Source organism: Equus przewalskii, chromosome 7 (assembly GCF_037783145.1).
Source record: "Equus przewalskii isolate Varuska chromosome 7, EquPr2, whole genome shotgun sequence".
Classification (NCBI taxonomy): domain Eukaryota; kingdom Metazoa; phylum Chordata; class Mammalia; order Perissodactyla; family Equidae; genus Equus; species Equus przewalskii.
In genome coordinates, this window is record NC_091837.1 from 42,524,058 (window position 1) to 42,543,821 (window position 19,764).

The following is a 19,764-nucleotide window of genomic DNA, read 5'->3' on the forward strand; positions in this document are numbered from 1 at the left end:
TCTTTGTTTCTGAAGCACACTGTATGTAACTTATAGCACTCACCAAATCCTGTTTATCTTTATATAAACTATGAGCTTTTTAAATGGTAGGCATTTTTATATGCTTTAACCAGTAAATTATCTGACACTGAACAGAAGCTCAATAAATATCTGCTGGGTTGAATTTAACAAAACATATTTATGGACAATTCAAAAACATGGTACACAAATAATACAATAATAATCTCTCTCAAGAAGGGACTTTTCCTATCAAATTAAAATAAAAAAGCACTTAAGCTTTTATTTATGGTTTAAGTTCTTAAGTCCTCATCTTTCTCAAAGAAAGTAAAAGTTCTAAACATAGACTTTGTACAACTTCAAGTGTTAAAGACATTAACAGTCTACAACAGTAACATATCAAAGAACTAAGCAGATGCCGCAAACTGAGAGAAACTGGGCAAAGAACACTCCACTGTGGAACTCATTTAAGTATGCTTAATGATGGAATGAAGAAGCATCTCATATAAAACACATAAGGTCAGAATTTATGAACTATGCTTAAGTTCACAAAACAGCTTGCTGCTACGCTGGAAGACTACTTTTACCTTGCATTTTCCAGTTTTTGCAGGAATAAGCATCAAAATGATAAATATATGAATAATGCTTTACAGAGTAAAAGCATTTTTCACATAAATTATCTGAATTAATCAAATGAGTATTTTAACCAAATTGGTCAAAGAATACTGATAAACTATTTTTTCATTACTTCTTTCTGCAAATATTTAATGAGCTCCTCCAATGTGTTAGGCACTGTGTATCTACTATGTGCCTTTTTTAAAGTCTCTCAAAGCTGCTGCCCACTGCCCCCGCCCGATTTTAACAGTCTCCTACCTAGTTTTCCTGCCAGCAGTCTCTCCCAACCCAACTCTTCCTCCATAGCTCCTCTTTAGCATGGCATACAAAGTCCTTTACAAATGACCCTAACTACTACTCCTGCATCTTTCCTCACCATTCTCATTATTCTCTCACCCCTCTGCTCCACGCAGTTCTTTAGCCATGCTGAACGTGGCTTTTACACAGCTATTCCCTTCTGTTTCTGCCTTACAAATTCATCATCCCTCCCATCTTGGCTCTTGTGTTATAGCTTCCTTTCTAAGACCTTCCTGATTCCTTTAGACTCTGAAGTTTAGAGAATCACTTCAATCACAGTAACTACAGCATGGTATGACATTTACACATCTCTTTCCTCCATTAGCTACTAGATTCCTTCCGGGTAGGGAATATGCTTTATTTACTACTGAATCTCCAAGTCCTAGCTCAGTACCAGGCACACAGCAGATGCTCAATAAATATTTACTGAATGAACAAAACAACTGGAGAACAAAGAAAGTGTCAAAATGTGTGCTGCATAATAGAGATGAAAAATACGTGTGAGCTAATTTCATTGGGACAACTTCTTGGCAAAGGTGGTAGGCAGAAACTGAAGAAAGAACAAAATCAGGCAGAGAGGTATAGGGAGAAACAAAATCAGGTAAGTTTTAAATAAAGCACGTTATGTCCAAAATTACTTTAAAAAAAGAAAGCCATACTTACCTTCAGTTACTCCCCCAATAGCAAGAGAAATAATAGCTAAAACGTTTTCACATGATGAATGATTTATCTACCAACAGAGGAGAAAACAATTTAGGGGCCAGAGTTGAGACTAATTTGGTAACAATAAAAACATACCATCTGACATTAAATTGATTATGACAAATATGGGATAAAAATGTCTCTTACAGAAGATAAAACTACTTTCTAAGATGGAAATACAAAACTGAACAGTAATAGAGTCACTAATTGTTGAAGTATATCAAGTAAGTAATAAGTACATGACTCACTTAAAATCCAATGGCCTTAGGAAAATGTTTACAGTAGTGTGATTAAGGCTCTAAGTTACTCAACCACAGAAGTACTGAGGTCAAAACTCAATCAATGGCATAGGCAAAGGCAGGGCCAAGGAAATTAATTGTACTGGGGCATCAATATGTCTGAGGGAGGGCTTTAATGGAAGGGAGGTAGTGCTTAGGTTCTATAACATCATAAAACCCAGCATTTATTGAGTGTTCCTTAAATGTTGTTTTATACAGGAACCCTGAAAGAATGGTATTTCCCCTCTTACAAATGAAATTGAGTTCAGAAAAGCAAAGCAACTTGCCCAATGGTTCACAACAGGTAGTTAGGTCTGAAGAGGAGGAAAAATGAATTTTGATCCAGAATTGTCCGAAAGAAAGGGACATTGTATTCCAACTGTTAGAAAAGGATCTAGCTTCTCAGGACCCATCCTTTCGCTTAACCAAGAATAAACTGCTAAAACTTTCCCTTTCATTTGAGCGTCCCATTAATGGTAAATAAATTCGGATTGTTCATGTTTAGATTAAGTTTCTCTGAACTCTAAACTTACACTGAAGTTGGACAGGTTGTAGTTAGTTTTGCATGCAAACTGATGAGGAGAATGCCAGAAGAAAATGAGCGCATGAATCCCAGCTTCCATGCTGAACAACCTTCGACTAGAGCTTTCACGCCACTACAGGATGTGTCACTGTTTATACAGCAACATGAGAGGGCTCACTTCCAACTTCTAGTTCTTGCTAAGTAAGACCTCACGTCAACTTTTCTTATATTCACTTGGAGAGGGCTCTCTTCATTTATTAAACCAAGCCTTTAAACTGCACCTGTGCTGTCAAATGCCTTAATTATTACATAACTTTCTGTACTATGATCAAGTTAGCTTTCACAAAGCAGCAGGCTCACTCTAAAAAAAATGCTTAAATACCCATTCTAAGAACAAAAGCAATTTAAAAAAAAACTGGTTTATTAATTTGCCAGCAAAATTTTAACAATAAAGGATAAGCATACTTACAATTTCTTCTTCTAGAACACCTCTGAAAGCTTGGTCAAGGGTACATTTTTTTTCATTTTCACTATTAAAAAACAAAAGACACTTGCATTTTTTAAACAGCTCAGGTGAGTATAAAGATCCAGGAAAGCATATTTCATGGATATCAATGCCTTACCTGCCAGGTAACTGGCTGAAGGTATTCAACAATGGCTTAATATTTTTGTTGTTCAGGGCCTCTCTGGTAGACTTCTAAAAAAATAAAAATAGCAAATAAGTGGAAAGATTTTGCTTTTTACTGAAAATCATATCAATAGCATGTCTAACTAAAAAATGTTTTTACCTGGAAAAAATTACCTATCAGTCATTCTATCAGTAATTCTTATTCAAATGCCACTTACTGATACAGACTCTCATCACTTTAAACCTGGCAAGAGCTTCCTAGCTAGACTTTCTTATTCCAGGTTTTTCCTCCTACCATCTCTTTCAATATCACATTCATGAGAGTATTCTGCTTTTTTTAAAAAGAAAAAACCAAAACCATCCAAATGGCTCCTTATTTACAGGTTTCGGTTTTGAAGTTTCATAGCTCACTCTCAAGGTCCCTGATAATGTTATCCCATTCATATCCAATCTTATTTCCCACTATCCCCTCACACATACTCTCCACTAAGGTCTAGCTATTTTTTCATCAGTTTCTATCAACCTTACTCTAGTGTATTCATACATTCATGTTGTTCTTTCTGCCTGCTCATCCAAATTCTATCCATTCTTCAAGACCCATCTCAAGTCCTACCTCCTCTAAGTGGCTTGCTCGGCACAGTCCCTGCTGATTGTCTTAAAGTAGTCATAAGTGACAGACAAAAATATTGCAAAGTCATTCGTCCTGTGAAAATTCACATACACTTGCAAAGTCATCTTATTGCCTCATAGGAGTTAGATTTATACTGGAAATGTCCATTCCTGACTCTGCCACAATAGGCTGTGTAATCTTGGGCCTATCCTTTTATCTCTTTGTGCTTCATTTTCCTCTCCAGTTGAATAAGAGGGTTGTTGTAGATCCTTACTACCAGCAGCAGCAGTGGCATCACCTGTGAACTTGACAGAAATGCAGAATCTCAGGCCGGATTCCAGAACTACTGAACCAGAATCTACATTTAACAAGATCTCTAGGTGATCCCACTACACACTGAAGCTTCAGAAGCATTAGATTGGATGATCTCCAATTAAATGGTCCCCTTCAGGACTAACATGATCTTGGATATTCCTAACAGTTACTCTTAACAGAACATCAGAACACCAGGGATTACAGCAAAATGCACAGAAAGAAAACGATTTTGATGACATAAACAAGATATAATCTGGTAGGAAAAAAAAAAGAAACCCCACGCTGTATGGAAAAAAAAACAAACCCTGAACACAAGAAAACTACTGACTACAAAGAAACAATTTTCTTTCACAGAATCTTTAATCTGCCATCACTATAATTACATAAACACAGTTGAATGAGTAGTTTCATGACTTGAAATACTGGCACACATGCTAAAGACAAAATACAGTCAAATAACTTTGCACAGAGTTTTTCATGCTGGAGGCTATGATGGACCATATAAAAAGAATACTGGGTCTGAAGTCAGAAAAATCAGTGAAGTAAATCACAACATTGCGGGGAGACGAGTGTCTCAGTTTCTATCTCACACATAAGAGTTAATAAAACTTAGCCTACTTCACAACGCTATTCTAAGAGTTAAATAAGGCAACATGAAGACGCTCTGTAAGGTGTTTCCCAAATGCTCAAACTGCTCTTCCCCAAAGCGTAAGAATAAAATAACATTTGGCAACCTTTCCCAAGCTAATCTCTGTTTGCCTTTTCCCATTTAGGATCTCCTCCTCGATCTCTTAGGAGTGAGATACGGAGGGTTAAAGGAGTAAGGAATAGGCGACCGGAAAAACGACCTGGCAGCTTAGGAGGCGGGGCGGGAACCGGTTCTCTGGGCTGAAACCAACTCCCGCCCCCCACGCCCCCAGAGTAACTCCCCTTCCAGTTCTGGAGACACCTGACCCGCTAAGCGAGCACCGCAGAGGAGCTGGACCGCATCGGAGGCGGTCTTCGGGTAAGCCCTCCACGCAGGGCTCAAAGACGCCCAGAAATCGAGGCCGCGGGAGCCACTGGCGGGAGGGCGGAGACGGACAGCAGAGGACGCGCGAAAGAGACAGCTAATGCGCCTTTCTCACCTCCCAGCCCCCGAAGGGGCCAGGAGCCCACGCCGAAGCGTGCACACCTCGGTCCCCGCTTTACCCCAGGGCAAAATTCGAGTAATTTCAGGGAAAGAAGGGCAAAGAGTAGCGCTGAGTTACGCCCGCCCCCTCCGGCCTTCTGCTCACCGTGAACCGCGTCCGCGCTTCGGGCAAACTGAAAAGCTGCGGCGTCGGAGACATCTTCCCGGCTGCGCTTGCCCGCCACCGCGCTGTGGCGCTCGCTGATGACGTCAAGCAGGGAGCAACGAGATTGCCGGCTCTGTGCACGGCTAGAGCGGCCTGTGAGCCCAGGGGCGGGCCAGCTGGCAGTTGGGAGCTTTCTTGGGGACCGAGTTCAGGTGGGCGTTGGAACCCTGAGTCAGCCGCACAGTACTTAGTCGGGTTTGTGGGGAACCCTCGAGGTGACGGCATATGGGCGGCCTCGTCCTGTAAGCTTTGCGCTGCCGGGCGGGGACTAGGCCGGGACGCGCACCGGCGGTGTTCTTCGTGCGTTAGGGAAGCCGGGAGAATGGCTGCTAGTTACGGCTCAATGGGCCGCGGGGGAAGGTACCGGCTGCCTGAGGGTCCGAGCCTGGCGGGTTATCTGGGGAAGCGTTGGCAGTGGCCTTGGGCCTCCGGACCGCAGTCATTCTCCCTGAAGGAGTGGTCTCAGCTCCGGATTTACGCATTAGCCCTGTGGCTCAGGAGCAGTTCACTCTCCTGTGAAATACCAGTAATGCCTGTATCACAGGGCTGTTGAAAAGCGCGAACGGAATAATGAAGGCAAGTGGGGCTTGTAAAGCAATCTAAGTATTAGTGTTAATATCTTGGAATCAGTTAACTTTGCTGGCACGTAGAGGTCTCTGCTAAAGAGAAAGACCGAGGAGGAATGCAGTACTCGGCTCCGATTGGAAAATGGGTGGCGCCGCGTCCGGGTGGAGGCACCCGTTGCGAAACCCTGTCTCCTCAGCGATTTCCTCCCTTGTCTCCTCTCACTTGAGAGCCTTGGCTAATGAGAAGCCAAGTGGCAGTAACTTTCTCAGTTGGGATTATGCTGTGAGGAAAGAAGCTGTGACCCAAGTGCGAGGAACTTCCTACCGGCTCTAATTCCCTTCTATGGGTACCTAAATGAAGAAAGCTAGGCGCCCTTTACCTTGTTCCCCTCATTGACATCCAACGAGGATGTAGGAAGTTAACGAAAGACAACTTTAGGGTCTTGCCCCTAAGTGGGAATTGAGAACAGTGATGGCTACCTGGAACACTACAGTCTTTTTTAGAATCAACAGAATCATTCAGGTTTGATTGTATAACTTAAATGTCCAAATAGGCAAAATAAACTGGTATTAACTAATTTAATAGGTAGCTAGTGTAATAGGATTATTATTATTATATTACAGATGATTACTAACTACCTGGAGCACAACTAAGACCTGAGAGGTAGATAAAATTAGTTTTTACAAAATCCCAAACACAAGAAGAGCTGGTGTTTATTGACTCATCCATGAAAGCCCAGTGACTTAGAATGTTATTTGTTTATTCAGCAATTATTTTGGGGGCATTTTTGTACACAGTGGACAGTATTTGTTGAATGAATAATAAATATATGAACAAATGATTGAATGAACAAAATAATACAGCTTAATTCCTGTTTTGAGGAGCTATGGTTAACATGAAACAACTACAGTGTACAATTTCTATCATTAGTAATTTAGATAATAACTACTGTAAGAGGTCAAAGGAGAAAGAGAGATCACTACCATATGAGGTGGTCAAGGAGTCTTCATGGAGAAGATAGAGCATGACCTGGACCTTGAAGGATTCTGGTAGGCATAGGTAGAGTGGGAAGGGCTGAACAGGAAAGACATTCCACATGGAGAGAAGGTATGAGCAGAGGTGTGAAGCGAGGAAGCACAGCGAAAGACAGCTGTTTACTTTAACATTAGGTTCTGAACAGAAATAGGGCTGAAAACTGAAGTTGGAACCAGGTGGTATTAACGTTTGAAGCCAAAGAATGTTGTGGGTTTAAAAATGGCTTTTATAGTTCCTGCCAAGTTATAGCCAGCAGTGTATTTTGAGGGAAGGAGAAAATGAGCTGTTTTGCTGCTAACAAGGGAAGCAACACCAGGTAAAGAAACAGGGAAAACAGCAGCAATCATCAGGTGATAATGAGGAGTTGTTGTTTAATAGGTACAGATTTCAGCTTGGGGTGATGAAAAAGTTCTGGAGCTGGATAGTGGTGATGGTTCCACAACAATGTGAATGTACTTTAGCCACTGGACTGTACACTTAAAATGATTAAAATGCTAAATTTTATGTATATTTTACCGCAATGAAAATTTTAACAAAACCTATTTTTGAAAAAGCAGCAATCTGATGCTGGATAGCTTAAAAAGGGCAAAGACATCACAAACATCAGTATGATTTCAGACCTCAAGATAAGATTATATTTAATAAAGCAAGAAAGTAGGTAATGCATTTTAAAAAGATGTCATTCAAAAATCATTGCAGTAGAAAAATACTTTAGCATTTAGATCACATTAATAAATGCTTTATAATTCCCTGTGCACTTAACATGTAGTTCCTCATTTGATCCTATAAATGATATTTTGAGGTGGGTAATACAGCTATAATGCCCATTTTACACATGAAGCAAACTCAAGGGATAGGGTTCTTGATAGAGGTAATTAGCAAAATGAGACCACCCAGGGGTTTTGATCCCAGATTTCATGTTCTTGCCACCATGTTATACTGTGATAAGTAATTGTCAGGTTTTGTTGAGCACCTTCTATGAGCCAGATACTTTTGTTGGATTATTTCTACCCCTTACGACAACATTGTACATAACAATATATCTGTGAGGAAACAGGCTCGTCTCTCCTAGGTCACGTGGCTAGAGAAAGCTAGCTTGGGATTTGAGCCTAGCTTTAATCCTTAACTCTTGAATCTTTACCAACAGACATTACCATCTTAATGTCTCATAAATTGTTTCCTTACAATTGGCTAAGGGTGAGGATTATATTGTCATCGATAATAACACATTATAAGTTTTTTTTTCTTTAAAGATTGGCCCTGAGCTAACATCTGGTGCCAATCATTTTTTTTTTCTTCTTCTCCCAAAGCCCCCCAGAACATAGTTGTATATTCTAGTGTAGGTCCTTCTGGTTCTGCTGTGTGGGACACTGCCTCAGCACAGCTTGAGGAATGCTAGGTCTGCACCCAGGATCCAAACCAGCGAAACCCTGGGCTGCCATAGCGGAGTGCGTGAAGTTAACCACTCAGCCATGGGGCTGGCCCCTGTAAATTTTTTAAAACTATGTAATAGTAACATTCAAAGGGCAGACATCCAATAACATGTAACCTCTTCACTTAAGCTTATTGTGCACCCATTTTTCCTCTTACGTTAGTGAGGTAAGATGGATGAGGGACTGCTTCTCTGTTAAGAAATACCCTCCATTGAAAATCCTAGGGTGGATGGTTTAGATCGGTTCTAAGCATTTGCATCTTCCTTCCTCTTTTCCTTGGTGTGCTCTTACATGGATTCAGGTTACCATTGGAGTGGTGAGATCTAGGAGCAAAGACCAAGAGAGGCAGCCTAGTCTGCTTTTGTTCTAGTCCTTATCCTCGCTTAGGGAAGAGGAAACTTTTTGCTCCATTCATCAGTCAACCACATTAGGATGTTGGATTGCAGCTTTTGCTGGTTCAGGTTCTGGGCCCTAGCCATCTTTCCCCTTCCCTCTCTGTAATTTGAGTGGATTGAAATAATGATATTGAGAGGGAACTGATGTTGGAGAGGCAAAATTGAGCAAAAAGAATGAGACTCCTTCGTTGGGAGAGGAATGGAACTGAGAAGAATAAAGATGGAAGAGGGATGCTACTTTGTATATATTTTGGGACTTACGTTTTTGTGGAAAAAGAGAAATTATGTGAAAAGTGTGTGGCTGCTGTCTTTTATAGGGTGGTGGCAATTTTCATTTTATATTAATATTGTACTATTTACTCAACACATTTATTGAGTGCCTAGTATCTCCGAGTCACAGGTACAATATTATTGGACTATATATGAAGTATTACTTTATTAAATTGTAAGTACTGTATATATCATTATCTGGTGTACATTGCAAAAGCCTGTTTGGTGAGCTTGGTTGGACCACATACGTGAACATAATTCAGGGTGAGAAATAGAATAGTGGGTGACTTCTTGCCCTGCTAAGCCCAGCTTCCCTGCAGGGTTAGGCAGAGATTTTGCCTGAAATTGTACCCTTGTTTGACTTGTTCCCCTTTCTTGTCCTGTTTCTCTCTCCTTTCCTGGTTTCTCCTGAGAGCACCTTAATAAGTCATTTGCCCATGAATTCTCACCTCAGAGTTTGCTTCCAGAGGTCCTGATTGTGTTAGTTCGGGTCTACCAAGAAGCAAACACCACCACAGGATTAGATGTGCAAGAAGTTTATCATGGAGTCAGCAGGAGCAGGCAGGGAGAGCTTGCGGACCACAATGCAGGGCTGACACCCGAGGAGGGAGGATTAGGTAGGAAGTTTCTGAGTGAAGCGCAGCTCCAAGAAAGGTTTGACTTTGCCAGTGGAGAGTCCTCAGGCCATACTTCTTGTCAGAGGAGTCCTGCGGTTTGCCAGAATGGACTTGCACTAGTACCTCTGCCATGCTCAGTCATTGACTAGAAGCAGCCCTCAGGAAGCCTGGCCTTGGTGCAAATGGGGTGGATCCAGAAGTTAACAGCTGGGGCTGTCAGTCAGTTGTGCTCCCCACAGCAAAAGATCTGAGTGGAGCATTTCATGGCCACCACATTGTCCTAAGGTATTGATATAATAATATTTTATCCATTTTCAGAAAATATTTTCTTCGTTTGCTTATTCTTGACAAATATATATTAACCTGGCACTGTGAACTAAACAGAAGAGTTACTAACCTTAATGGAGCTTTTATGCTGTGGGAGAGCAGATTTTTTAAAAAGTAAATAGAAACATAAAAGAATTTCACTATGTGATAAGTGCTGTGAAGGAAATAATAGCATCTGAGTGCTATTGTGTGCTTGAATTCTAAGTGCGTTACATGGATGAACTCGTTTAATCTTCCAAGCAACCTTATGAGGTAGTTACTCTTTATAATTCCCAGTTTACAGGTGAAGAACCTGAGGTGAACAGTGCTTAAGTGACTTAGTCCCAAGGTCACTCTAAATCAAAGGAATGAGAGACTGAGATAGAGAATGCTTGAGCAATATTTGACTTTAAATAGGGTTGTCAGGAAGGACCTCTCTGAGGAAATTATATTTAAGCTAAAATTTAAAGTATGGAAAGGAATTTGTTGTATATTTATGAGGGTGGGATTGGCAGGGGAAGGCAAGAAAGAGCATTCCAGGTAGATGGAATAGTGTGTGCAGTGGCTTGTGTTAAGAAGGAGGTTATCGTATTTGAGAACAGAAAAAAGGCCATAGTGAGCAAGACGGAGAGCAGCGGAAAATGAGGTTGGAGAAATGACAGGGCCAGATTGTTTAGGACCTTGACCTTCCTGCAGTTTCATTCTCTTCTACTGCACGCCACAGCCTCTGGAATCTCATTGAATACATAAAGTTTGCTTTAGAAGTTATTTATTTTTTGCATAAACTGTTTCAGAGGAGAGTCATTTGCTTTCATTAGTCACCTTGCTTCCACTCTGGAGCATCTGATTTCCTTCATATGACTGGTGATTTTTCATTATGTATTCATGTTTATAAATGAAAGTCAAGCTTGTTCAGTCCTAATAGCTATTGCAGGGGCTGCTCAGCATATTTTCCACTCCTCACTTGCCATTCCCACCCCCCGCCCCCTCGCCCCATTCTTGCAATAGACAAAACAGTTGTGGGTGTATGACCAGGCCTGGCCAGCAATGTCTTTGAAATTTTTCTTCTGCAGCTGGAAAATATGTCTGCTGTACTAGTTAGAGTTCTTTTTTATAAACAATAGAAACCTACTCTGGTTACTGTTTTGAGAAGTAAGTTATTGGGAGGGAATCCGGAAGCTCATCCAACCAAGTGGAAGCCTGGAGATGAAGCTTGGGCAGCCCTCAGTGGAAGCAAGACATAGTTTCAGTCTTAAGATGACCCTGCTAACACCATCTCTAATGGTGTGGCTTTGGTTCTGGATTCTGCAGCCCTTGCATACTTGCCACCCCATCGCTGTATGCTCACCTCCACACGGTGCTGCTGTAGCTATCCTGCTTAATCTCCAGCTCTCAAACCTTTGCACCTCTTCCTCTAGATTCAAGGTCATGGCTGGGAGTATCTGATTGGCTACCCTCAGGTCTTGTGCTCGTGCTTTAGCTTCCAGAGAACAGGAAAAGTTACACCCATCCCTCCTTGCTTTCAGCATCTGTAATGAGCTGCAGAGCCTTATTTTTGGATTTCCCTTCAATTGGAAAGGGTATTTGGATGCCAAGCAGCCAGTAGGATAATACCCATTGGTCATACTGGCTGCCCAGTACAATTCTCTGTCACCTCAGGGGCTGTGACAAATATTGAGCCCCTGTTGCCATCTTCTCTATCCCTGGGAGAAAGCCCATCTACAGAAAGAGAAAATGAGGCCAACACACAGAAACAGAGCTGAAAGATGGGCTATAGAATGAAAAGAGAGGAAGAAAAAGATGTTAGGTGGGGAGGACAGATGTAGGAGGAGAGAGAGAGATGGGAAAGTGATGGGAAGAGAGATTAATCGCAGAATAGTTTGAGCTCTGGGCTTTTTCATGTCAGATGACGGCTCTGTTTTCATCTCCTAAGTTCCATGAACCATTAAACCTCTTTGATAATAGCTTAATGCCATTTGAAATTGGATTTCATTCATTCGCCATCAGAGTCCCAGTTAATGCAGGAGCTGAGGTAGGTTTCATCTACAGTTGTGTTATTGTTTAGTTTCCTTTTTATTTCTCAATCTCGAAAAGAGGAGGCTGGGTCACCCCCTAAAGTTCTGAATGGAGTGGATTGACTTTGAAATGATCCAGTGTGCTGGAGATTATGGTCTAGCAGGGGTCCACCTCTCTTACCTCCTGTGAGCCAGGTGAAGTCTGTAGTTGAATTTTGCCTGTGAGCAGTGGTGGATCTTTTTCTGGATGCACAAGAAAGTAGCAGACAGGCCTCTTCTTAGGTGAGAGGTGACTTGAGTGGCTGTAGACATGAATATCATTACGTGACCAGGAAGCCATCTGGTAAGTGGGATTTGTTTTCTATAATAATGGTGACTCTTAAGACCTCAAATTATGTCAGCAAAGCTTGGGAAGTTTTGGAGAGGGATAGAAGAGGAGTGTTTTAGTCTGGGTTACCCCCAAAAGTAGAGTCAAAGACTTGTGTGTAGATAATTTATTTTGGAAAGTGATCCAAGGAAGCAGTGAAACCAGGGAGAATCAAACAGGAGGAAAAGTCATTGCAAAGGTGCTTTATAGTATCTGTCACTGCTATGGGCGACTGGAGCCCAATTTCAGTGGAATCTTTTGAGAAGCCGTATCTAATGTGCCTCAAAATTGCCTGCCCAAAGAAAGGGGGAAAGCATTCATGCATTGACTTCCAATCCCCATTCATCAAAGACTGACTCATGGTCACATTGCTTTTGTGTATGCATGAATACATAGAGGGCTTCCACAGGGGTTCTGTGCAATAGGACAATATTAGAGGAGCCCTGGGGCAGGAAAAAAGTGTATGATGCTGCTGTGGTGAACTCCTGTCAGTTTCACTGTGTGGAGATGGCTGTGGCTAGAGTAAAAGTGGGTCCAGTGGATGTGAGACAGGGCCAAGAGATGTCCAATATAAGGGGAGAAAATGTGCTGAATTCAATCATACATAAGGGGAGCCAAAATAAACTGTTCAGTTGGATCTCAGCCAGTTAAAAAAATAGATTCAAGCATATAGACATTAAAAACATAAATGATAATCATTAGTGGAATCTAAAATAATATGTATACCCTCAATATCACTGGAGAAAGTAAGAAAAAAAAGTTCATATAACAAGAGTTAGAACACAGAGGGAACTGCAAAATCTCTCTGACTCTCTCTACGTCTCCCTCCCTCCCTCTGTGTGTGTGTGTGTTTGGGTGGAGAGAGAGAATGAGAGAGGGCATACATATAAGTATATATGTACATGTATATATACTAAAGTATAAATTATGATGGTAGAAACAAAAACAGGCATGTACGAAAGCAGCAGTGGATCTAGCCTGAAGTTTATACAGTTTGGGAGGGATGGTCTTTACGAAGAATAATACAAAATCACAAATATGAAATTAGATATGAAAGTAAATATTTATTTGGAATGAGAAAAGAAATGACAATACATTATAGGTGGCACAAACATCATAAAATTCAGGATAATATTATTATCAACTGCTAGATATCCCTTCATAATACTTTCCTCCTACATTTTTGGCTGCATATTCTTTGATCACTTCAGCATTTGAAAATGATTATGTAATACTTCTATAAAGAAGAACAGAAAGATAATTCAGCCTTTTACTTAGCATAGTGGATATTTGTTATTATTGATTGTTTAGAAAAGTTTTGATTTTTTTTTTCAGTTTTACAGCTCATCGGATATGCCACGTCTGTGATTTCCTCTGCAGTTTCTTGCTCAGGTCACGCGTCTTGCTCTGACAACTTCAGCCCTTTGATTTCAGTTAGTACAGCACCCGACAGCTACAGCCAGAGCTGGCCCTCTCTGCAATAGGTCCCCCTTCCTCCCACTGCCCCCAGTAAGCCAGTCTTTGGTGAGGAGATGTAGCCATGAAACTTGAGTGTTGAGCCCTGTCTAGGGAGCAGAGTAACATCTTTTTAAAGTATCTTTTTCTTTGGGGTCTTGGATGCTTAATGAGGTTCACCAGGAGAGGTTGTCAACAAGGGTCAGGAAGATGCAGGAGCACAGGCAGTTCAGCAGATAAAATGGAATACTAAAAAATATTTGATTAATCAAAAGATGTCAGGAAAGGAAGAACGAAGATAATATGGGACAAATAGAAAACAAATAGCATGCTGACAGACTTAAGTCCATCTGTATCAGTAATTGAATTAAAAGTAAATGTGGAATAAAAAAATGCAATATGGAATCCTGGATTGGATCCTGGAACAGAGAAAGGACATTTATGAAAAGACTGGTGACATCCAAATAAAGTCTGGAGTTTATGTAATAGTAATGTGCTAGTGTTGGTTTTTTAGTTTTGGTAAATACGCTATGCTTATGTAAGATATTAACATTAGTGGAAACTAGGTGAGAAGTATTTAGGACCTGTAGTAGTATTTTTGAAACTATTCTGTAAATCTAAAGTTATTCCAAAATAAAATGCTTATTAAAAAATGTAAGTAGACTAAATATCAAATAAAAATCTTAACAATATCAGTCTGAATTCAGAAAATAAGACTCAAGCTATATGCTGTTTACAAGAATACACTTTAAAAATAAGATAGGTTTAAAGTAAAAGGATGGAAAAATACTTGTGTAAACACTTGTGATGAGAAATATAGTATTACTATTTAATATTGGAAAAAACAGCCCCCCTAGACAAAGAGTATTACCAGATATGAAGAAGGTCATTTCACAATAATGAAATGATGATCTCATTAGGAAACATCCTAAATGTGTGTTCATTGAAAAATAAAAGCTCATAATACATGAAGCAGAAATTGGCAGAACTAAAAGGGTAAATAGAAAAATCCATACTCATAGTTGGAGACTTTAATACATCTCTCTCAGTAATTGAGAGAATGAGGAGAAAAAAAATGAGTAATGCATAGACTATTTGAACAACAGTTTTATCCAACTTGACATAATTGGTATTTATAAAACACTATGTCCAACAAATGTAGAATGAATTTTCTCTTCAAGTGCACATGGATAATTCACCAAAATAGATCATTGCTCAGTGATAAAGCAAGTCTCAAAACTTCCAAAGTGATAAATCATATAGGATATATTCTCTGATGATAATGGAATTTAGAAATCATAATAAAATATCTAGAAAAATCACCAAATATTTGGAAATTAAGCAACAAAATTCTGACTAACCCATGGGTCAAAAGGAAATCACAAGGAATTTAGAAAATATTATGTACTAATGAAATGAAAACACAATTTACCAATATTTGTGGATACAGCTAGAACAATGGAGGAATATCTATAGCTTTAATATATTTTATATAGTTTGTAAGCATTTATTAGAAAAGGAGAGGGTTAAAAATCAAGAAGTGAGCAATAGAAGAGCAAATTAAACCCTAAGAAAGTAGACAAATAATATAAAGGCAACAAAATAGAACACAAATAATAGAAAAAATGAAAATCAGAAGATGTTGCAAAAGGAGGAACAAAGATAAGGTGGGACAAGTAGAAACCAAAGCCAAAAGTTAGTTCTTTGAAAAGATGAATAAAATTGATAAAGCTTTAGCAAGATCAAGAATAAAAAGAGAAAACTAAAGTTGTCAATATGAGAAACATTACCGATCCTATAGGCATTAAAAAGATAATATGATAGTGTTAAAAACTTTAAGGTAATAAATTTGACAACTTAGAGGACATGGAAACTTTGTAAACACAACTTACCAAAATGACAAAGAAGAAATAGAAAATCTGAATAGTGCTATAACTGTTAAAGAAATTGGATGTGTAACAAAAACTTTTCCAGAGAGCAAACTCCAGGTCTAGATGGCTCCATTGGTAAATTCTGCCATACATTTGTGGAAGAAATAATACCAATCTTACACTAAGTCTTTTAGAGAATAACCCAGGAGAAGACTTACCAACTTGTTTTGTGAAACTAGAATAACTCTGATATCATACCCTTAAAAGTACATTATAAGAAAATACAATTACAGGCTAACATCCCTTATGAACGTAGGTGCAAAAGTCCCAAATGAAAAAATGCAAATCCAGTGATATGGCAAAAGGATAGTACATCATGACCAAGTAAGGTTTATTCCAGGAATGTAAGTTTGGTTTAACACTTGTGGTAAGTCTATATAATTCACCATGTTGTCAGAATAAAGGAGAAAAAATATAAATATGAGCATATCAATAGATATAGGAAAAGTGATAAAATTCAACATCCATTCATGACTTTTAAAAATATCAGCAAACTAGGAATAGAAGGGGAACTTTTCAATCTGATAAAAGGTATCCAAAAGAATCTTCAGCTAACATCATAATAGTGAAATACTGAATTCTTTGCCTCTGAAGACTGGAAAAGATGATGTTCACATTCATCACTTTTATTCAACATTAAAATGGAGGTCCTATCCAGTGTATCAAGAAAAAAGCAACAGAAGACACAAGGATTGGAAAGGAAGAAGTAAAACTGTTTTTATTTGCAGATGGCATGATTTTTTACATAGGAAATTCAAAGGCATAAAGTATATAAAAGAGAACTATTGGTGCTAATAAGTTAATATAACAAGATTACAGGATACAGGGTCAATCTATATTTTAATTTGTATATAGTAATTGTAAAAATTTGGAAAATAAATTGAAAATCAATGCTGTTTATAATAGCATAAACAACATTAAATACCTAGGAATAAATTTAGTAAAAGATGTACAAGAATTTAAAAACACTGCTGAGATAAATTAAAGAAGACATAAGTAGGAGAAAAGACAAACCATGTTCATGAATTTGAAGATTCAATACTGTAAAGGTATCAATTCTCCCCAAGTTGACTATAGATTCAACACGATCTTAAAAAAAATCCCAGCAAACTTTTGGTAGAAATTGACAAACTGATTCTAAAATTTACACAGACATGCAAAGAACCTAAAATAGCTAAGATAATCTTGAAAGAAACAAAGAGGAATTATACTACTAGATTTTGAGACTTCCTATAAAGCTATTGTAATTAAATCAATAAAAAAATGTAATAAGGATAGAAAAGTAGACCAAAGGAACAGAACAGAGTTCAAATATAGACTCAGGAAATTGGTCACTTGGTTTTTGAAAAGGAGTAAATGGAATCCTATGTGGAAAAAGATTTTTGGGTTTTTGTAAAGATTGGCACCTGAGCTAACAACTGTTGCCAATTTTTTTTTTCTTTTTCTCCCCAAATTCCCACAGTACATAGTTGTATATTTTAGTTGTGGGTCCTTCTAGTTGTGGCAAGTGGGATGCCACTTCAACATGGCCTGACGAGCAGTGCCATGTGTGCGTCCAGGATCCGAACTGGCAAAGCTCTGGGCTGCTGAAGCGGAGTGCACAAACTTAACCACTTGGCCACAGGGCTGGCCCCCCGAAGGTCTTTTTAATAAATAGTTCTGGAGCAACTGAATATCCACATGGGGAAGAAATGAACCTTGATCCCTACCTTTCATCTTGTCCAAAAATTACTTTGAAATTAAATGAAATAAAGAACAGTAGAAAACAATCAATGAAACTAGGAGTTGTTTTTTGAAAGATACACAAAATTGGCAAACCCTTAGCTAGACTAAGAAAAAAAGAAGACTCAGGGGCTGGCCTGGTGGTGCGGTGGTTAAGTTCGCATGCTCTGCTTTGGTGGCCTAGGGTTTGCTGGTTCAGATCCCAGGCATGGATCTATGCACTGCTTACCAAGCCATGCCTTGGCAGGCATCCCACATGTAAAGTAGAGGAAGATGAGCACAGATGTTAGCTCAGGGCCAGTCTTCCTCAGCAAAAAGAGAAGGATTGGTGGCAGATGTTAGCTCAGAGCTAATCTTCCTCAAATGAAAAAAAAAAAGAAAGAAAAGAAAAACTCATATAAATAAAATCAGAAATGAGATATTACAACTGATCTCAGAGGAATGAAAAGGATCATAAGAGATTACTATGAACAATTAGTTATACACCAGCAAACTCAATAACCTAGGAGAAATAGATAAATTCATAGAAACAAACAACTTACTAAGACTGAATCATGAAGATATAGAAAGTCTCATCAGACCTATAACTAGTAAGGAGATTGAATCAGTAATCAAAAATCTCCCAACAAGGAAAGCCCAGGACCAGATGGCTTTACTGGTTAATTCTATCAAACTTTTAAGGAAGAATTAATGCCAATCCTTCTCAAACTGTTCCAAAAATTGAATGGGAGAGAACACTTCCAAATGAGGCCAGTATTGCCCTGATATCAAAGGCAGAGGAAGACACCACAAGAAAAGAAAACTATAGGCCAATTTTCCTAATGAGCATAAACGCGAAAATCTTCAACAAAATACTAGCAAACCAAATTCAACAGCATATTAAAAGGATCATACACCATGACCAAGCGGGATTTATCCCTGGGATGCAAGAATGGTTCAACATATACAAATCAATATATGTAATATACCACCTTAACAGAATGAAATATAAAAAAAAATCACATGATCATGTGAATAGATGCAAAGAAAGCATTTGACAAGATTCAACATCCTTTCATGATAAAAACTCTCAATAAATTAGGTCTAGGAGGAATTTACCTCGGCATAATAAAGGCAATATATGAAAAGGCAAAATCTAGCATCAAACTCAATGATGAAAAACTGAAGGGTTTTCCTCTAAGATCAGCAACAAGGCAAGGATGGCCACTCTCACCACTCCCATTTAACGTCATACTGGAAGTCTTAGCCAGAGCAATTAGGCAAGAAAAAGAAATAAAAGGCATCCAAATTGGACAGAAAGAAGTAAAATAGTCTCTGTTTGCAGATGACATGATCTGATATATAGAAAACCCAAAAGACTCTGCTAAAAAAAACTGTTAGATTTAATAAATGGTTTCAGTAAAGTTGCAGGATACAAAATCAATATACAAAAATCAGTTGCATTTCTGTACAGTAACACTGAACTATCTGATAAAGAAATTAAGAAAACAATCCCATTTACAATAGCAGAGAAAGGAATAAAATACTTGGGGTTAAACTTAACCAAAGATGTGAACAACATGCACACTGAAAACTATGAAACACTGATAAAAGAAATTTAAAAAGACTAATAAATGAAAAGACATCCCATGTTCATGGATTGGAAGAATTAATATTATGTGCATACTTCCCCAAACAATCGACAGATTCAATACAATCCCTATCAAAATTCTAATGGCTTTTTTCACAGAAATAGAAAAACAATCCTACAATGCATATGGAACCACAAAAGACCCCAAATAGCCAAAGCAATCTTGAGAAAGAAGGACAAAACTGAAGGCATACTTCCTGATTTCCAGAAATATTACAAAGCTACAGTAATCAAGACAGTATGGTACTGGCATAAAAACAGAAATATAGGCCAGTGGAACTGAATAGAGAGCCCAAGAATAAATATATCCATGTATATATGGTCAACTGACCTTTGACAAGGGTGCTCAGAACACACAGTGGGGAAAGGATAGTCTTTCAAGAAATGGTATTGGGGAAACTGGATATCCACATGCCAAAGAATGAAATTAGACCCTTCTCTCACACAGTATACAAAACCCACCTCAAAATGGATTAAAGACTTAAACATAGGATCTGAAACTGTAAACCTACTGGAAGCAAACAAGGACAAAGCTTCTTGACATTAGTATGGGCAATGATTTTTGGGATATGACTCCAAAAGCACAGGCAGCAAAGGCAAAAATAGACACGTGGGTTTGCATCAAACTAAAACGCTTCTGCACAGCAAAGGAAACAAAGGACTGAAGAGACAACCTACAGAATGGGAGAAAATATTTGTAAAGCATACATCTGTTAAGG

At 38.9% G+C, this 19,764-nt stretch overlaps 1 protein-coding gene and 1 long non-coding RNA gene across 3 annotated transcripts in view; one reads left to right on the top strand and one right to left on the bottom strand.

The window, feature by feature from the left end:
* The window catches only part of THOC1 (THO complex subunit 1), a 55,166-nt gene extending 48,471 nt beyond the window's left edge, over positions 1-6,695 (bottom strand). Inside the window, exons 1-4 of one of the 2 annotated variants that reach the window (XM_008537993.2) lie at positions 5,243-6,695; positions 3,036-3,109; positions 2,882-2,942; positions 1,573-1,639 (exon numbers count right to left, since the gene is read on the bottom strand). In XM_008537993.2, coding sequence (XP_008536215.1) covers positions 1,573-1,639; positions 2,882-2,942; positions 3,036-3,109; positions 5,243-5,527 — 487 coding nt within the window. In that variant the 5' untranslated portion in view covers positions 5,528-6,695. The remainder of the gene's footprint in view (positions 1-1,572; positions 1,640-2,881; positions 2,943-3,035; positions 3,110-5,242) is intronic. The other variant, XM_070629736.1, reaches the window with a different exon arrangement.
* Positions 5,328-14,254, top strand: LOC139084824 (uncharacterized). The gene is made up of 2 exons (XR_011542612.1): positions 5,328-5,454; positions 13,643-14,254. It is a non-coding gene; the product is annotated as an uncharacterized lncRNA (long non-coding RNA).
* The last annotated feature ends 5,510 nt before the right edge of the window (positions 14,255-19,764 follow it).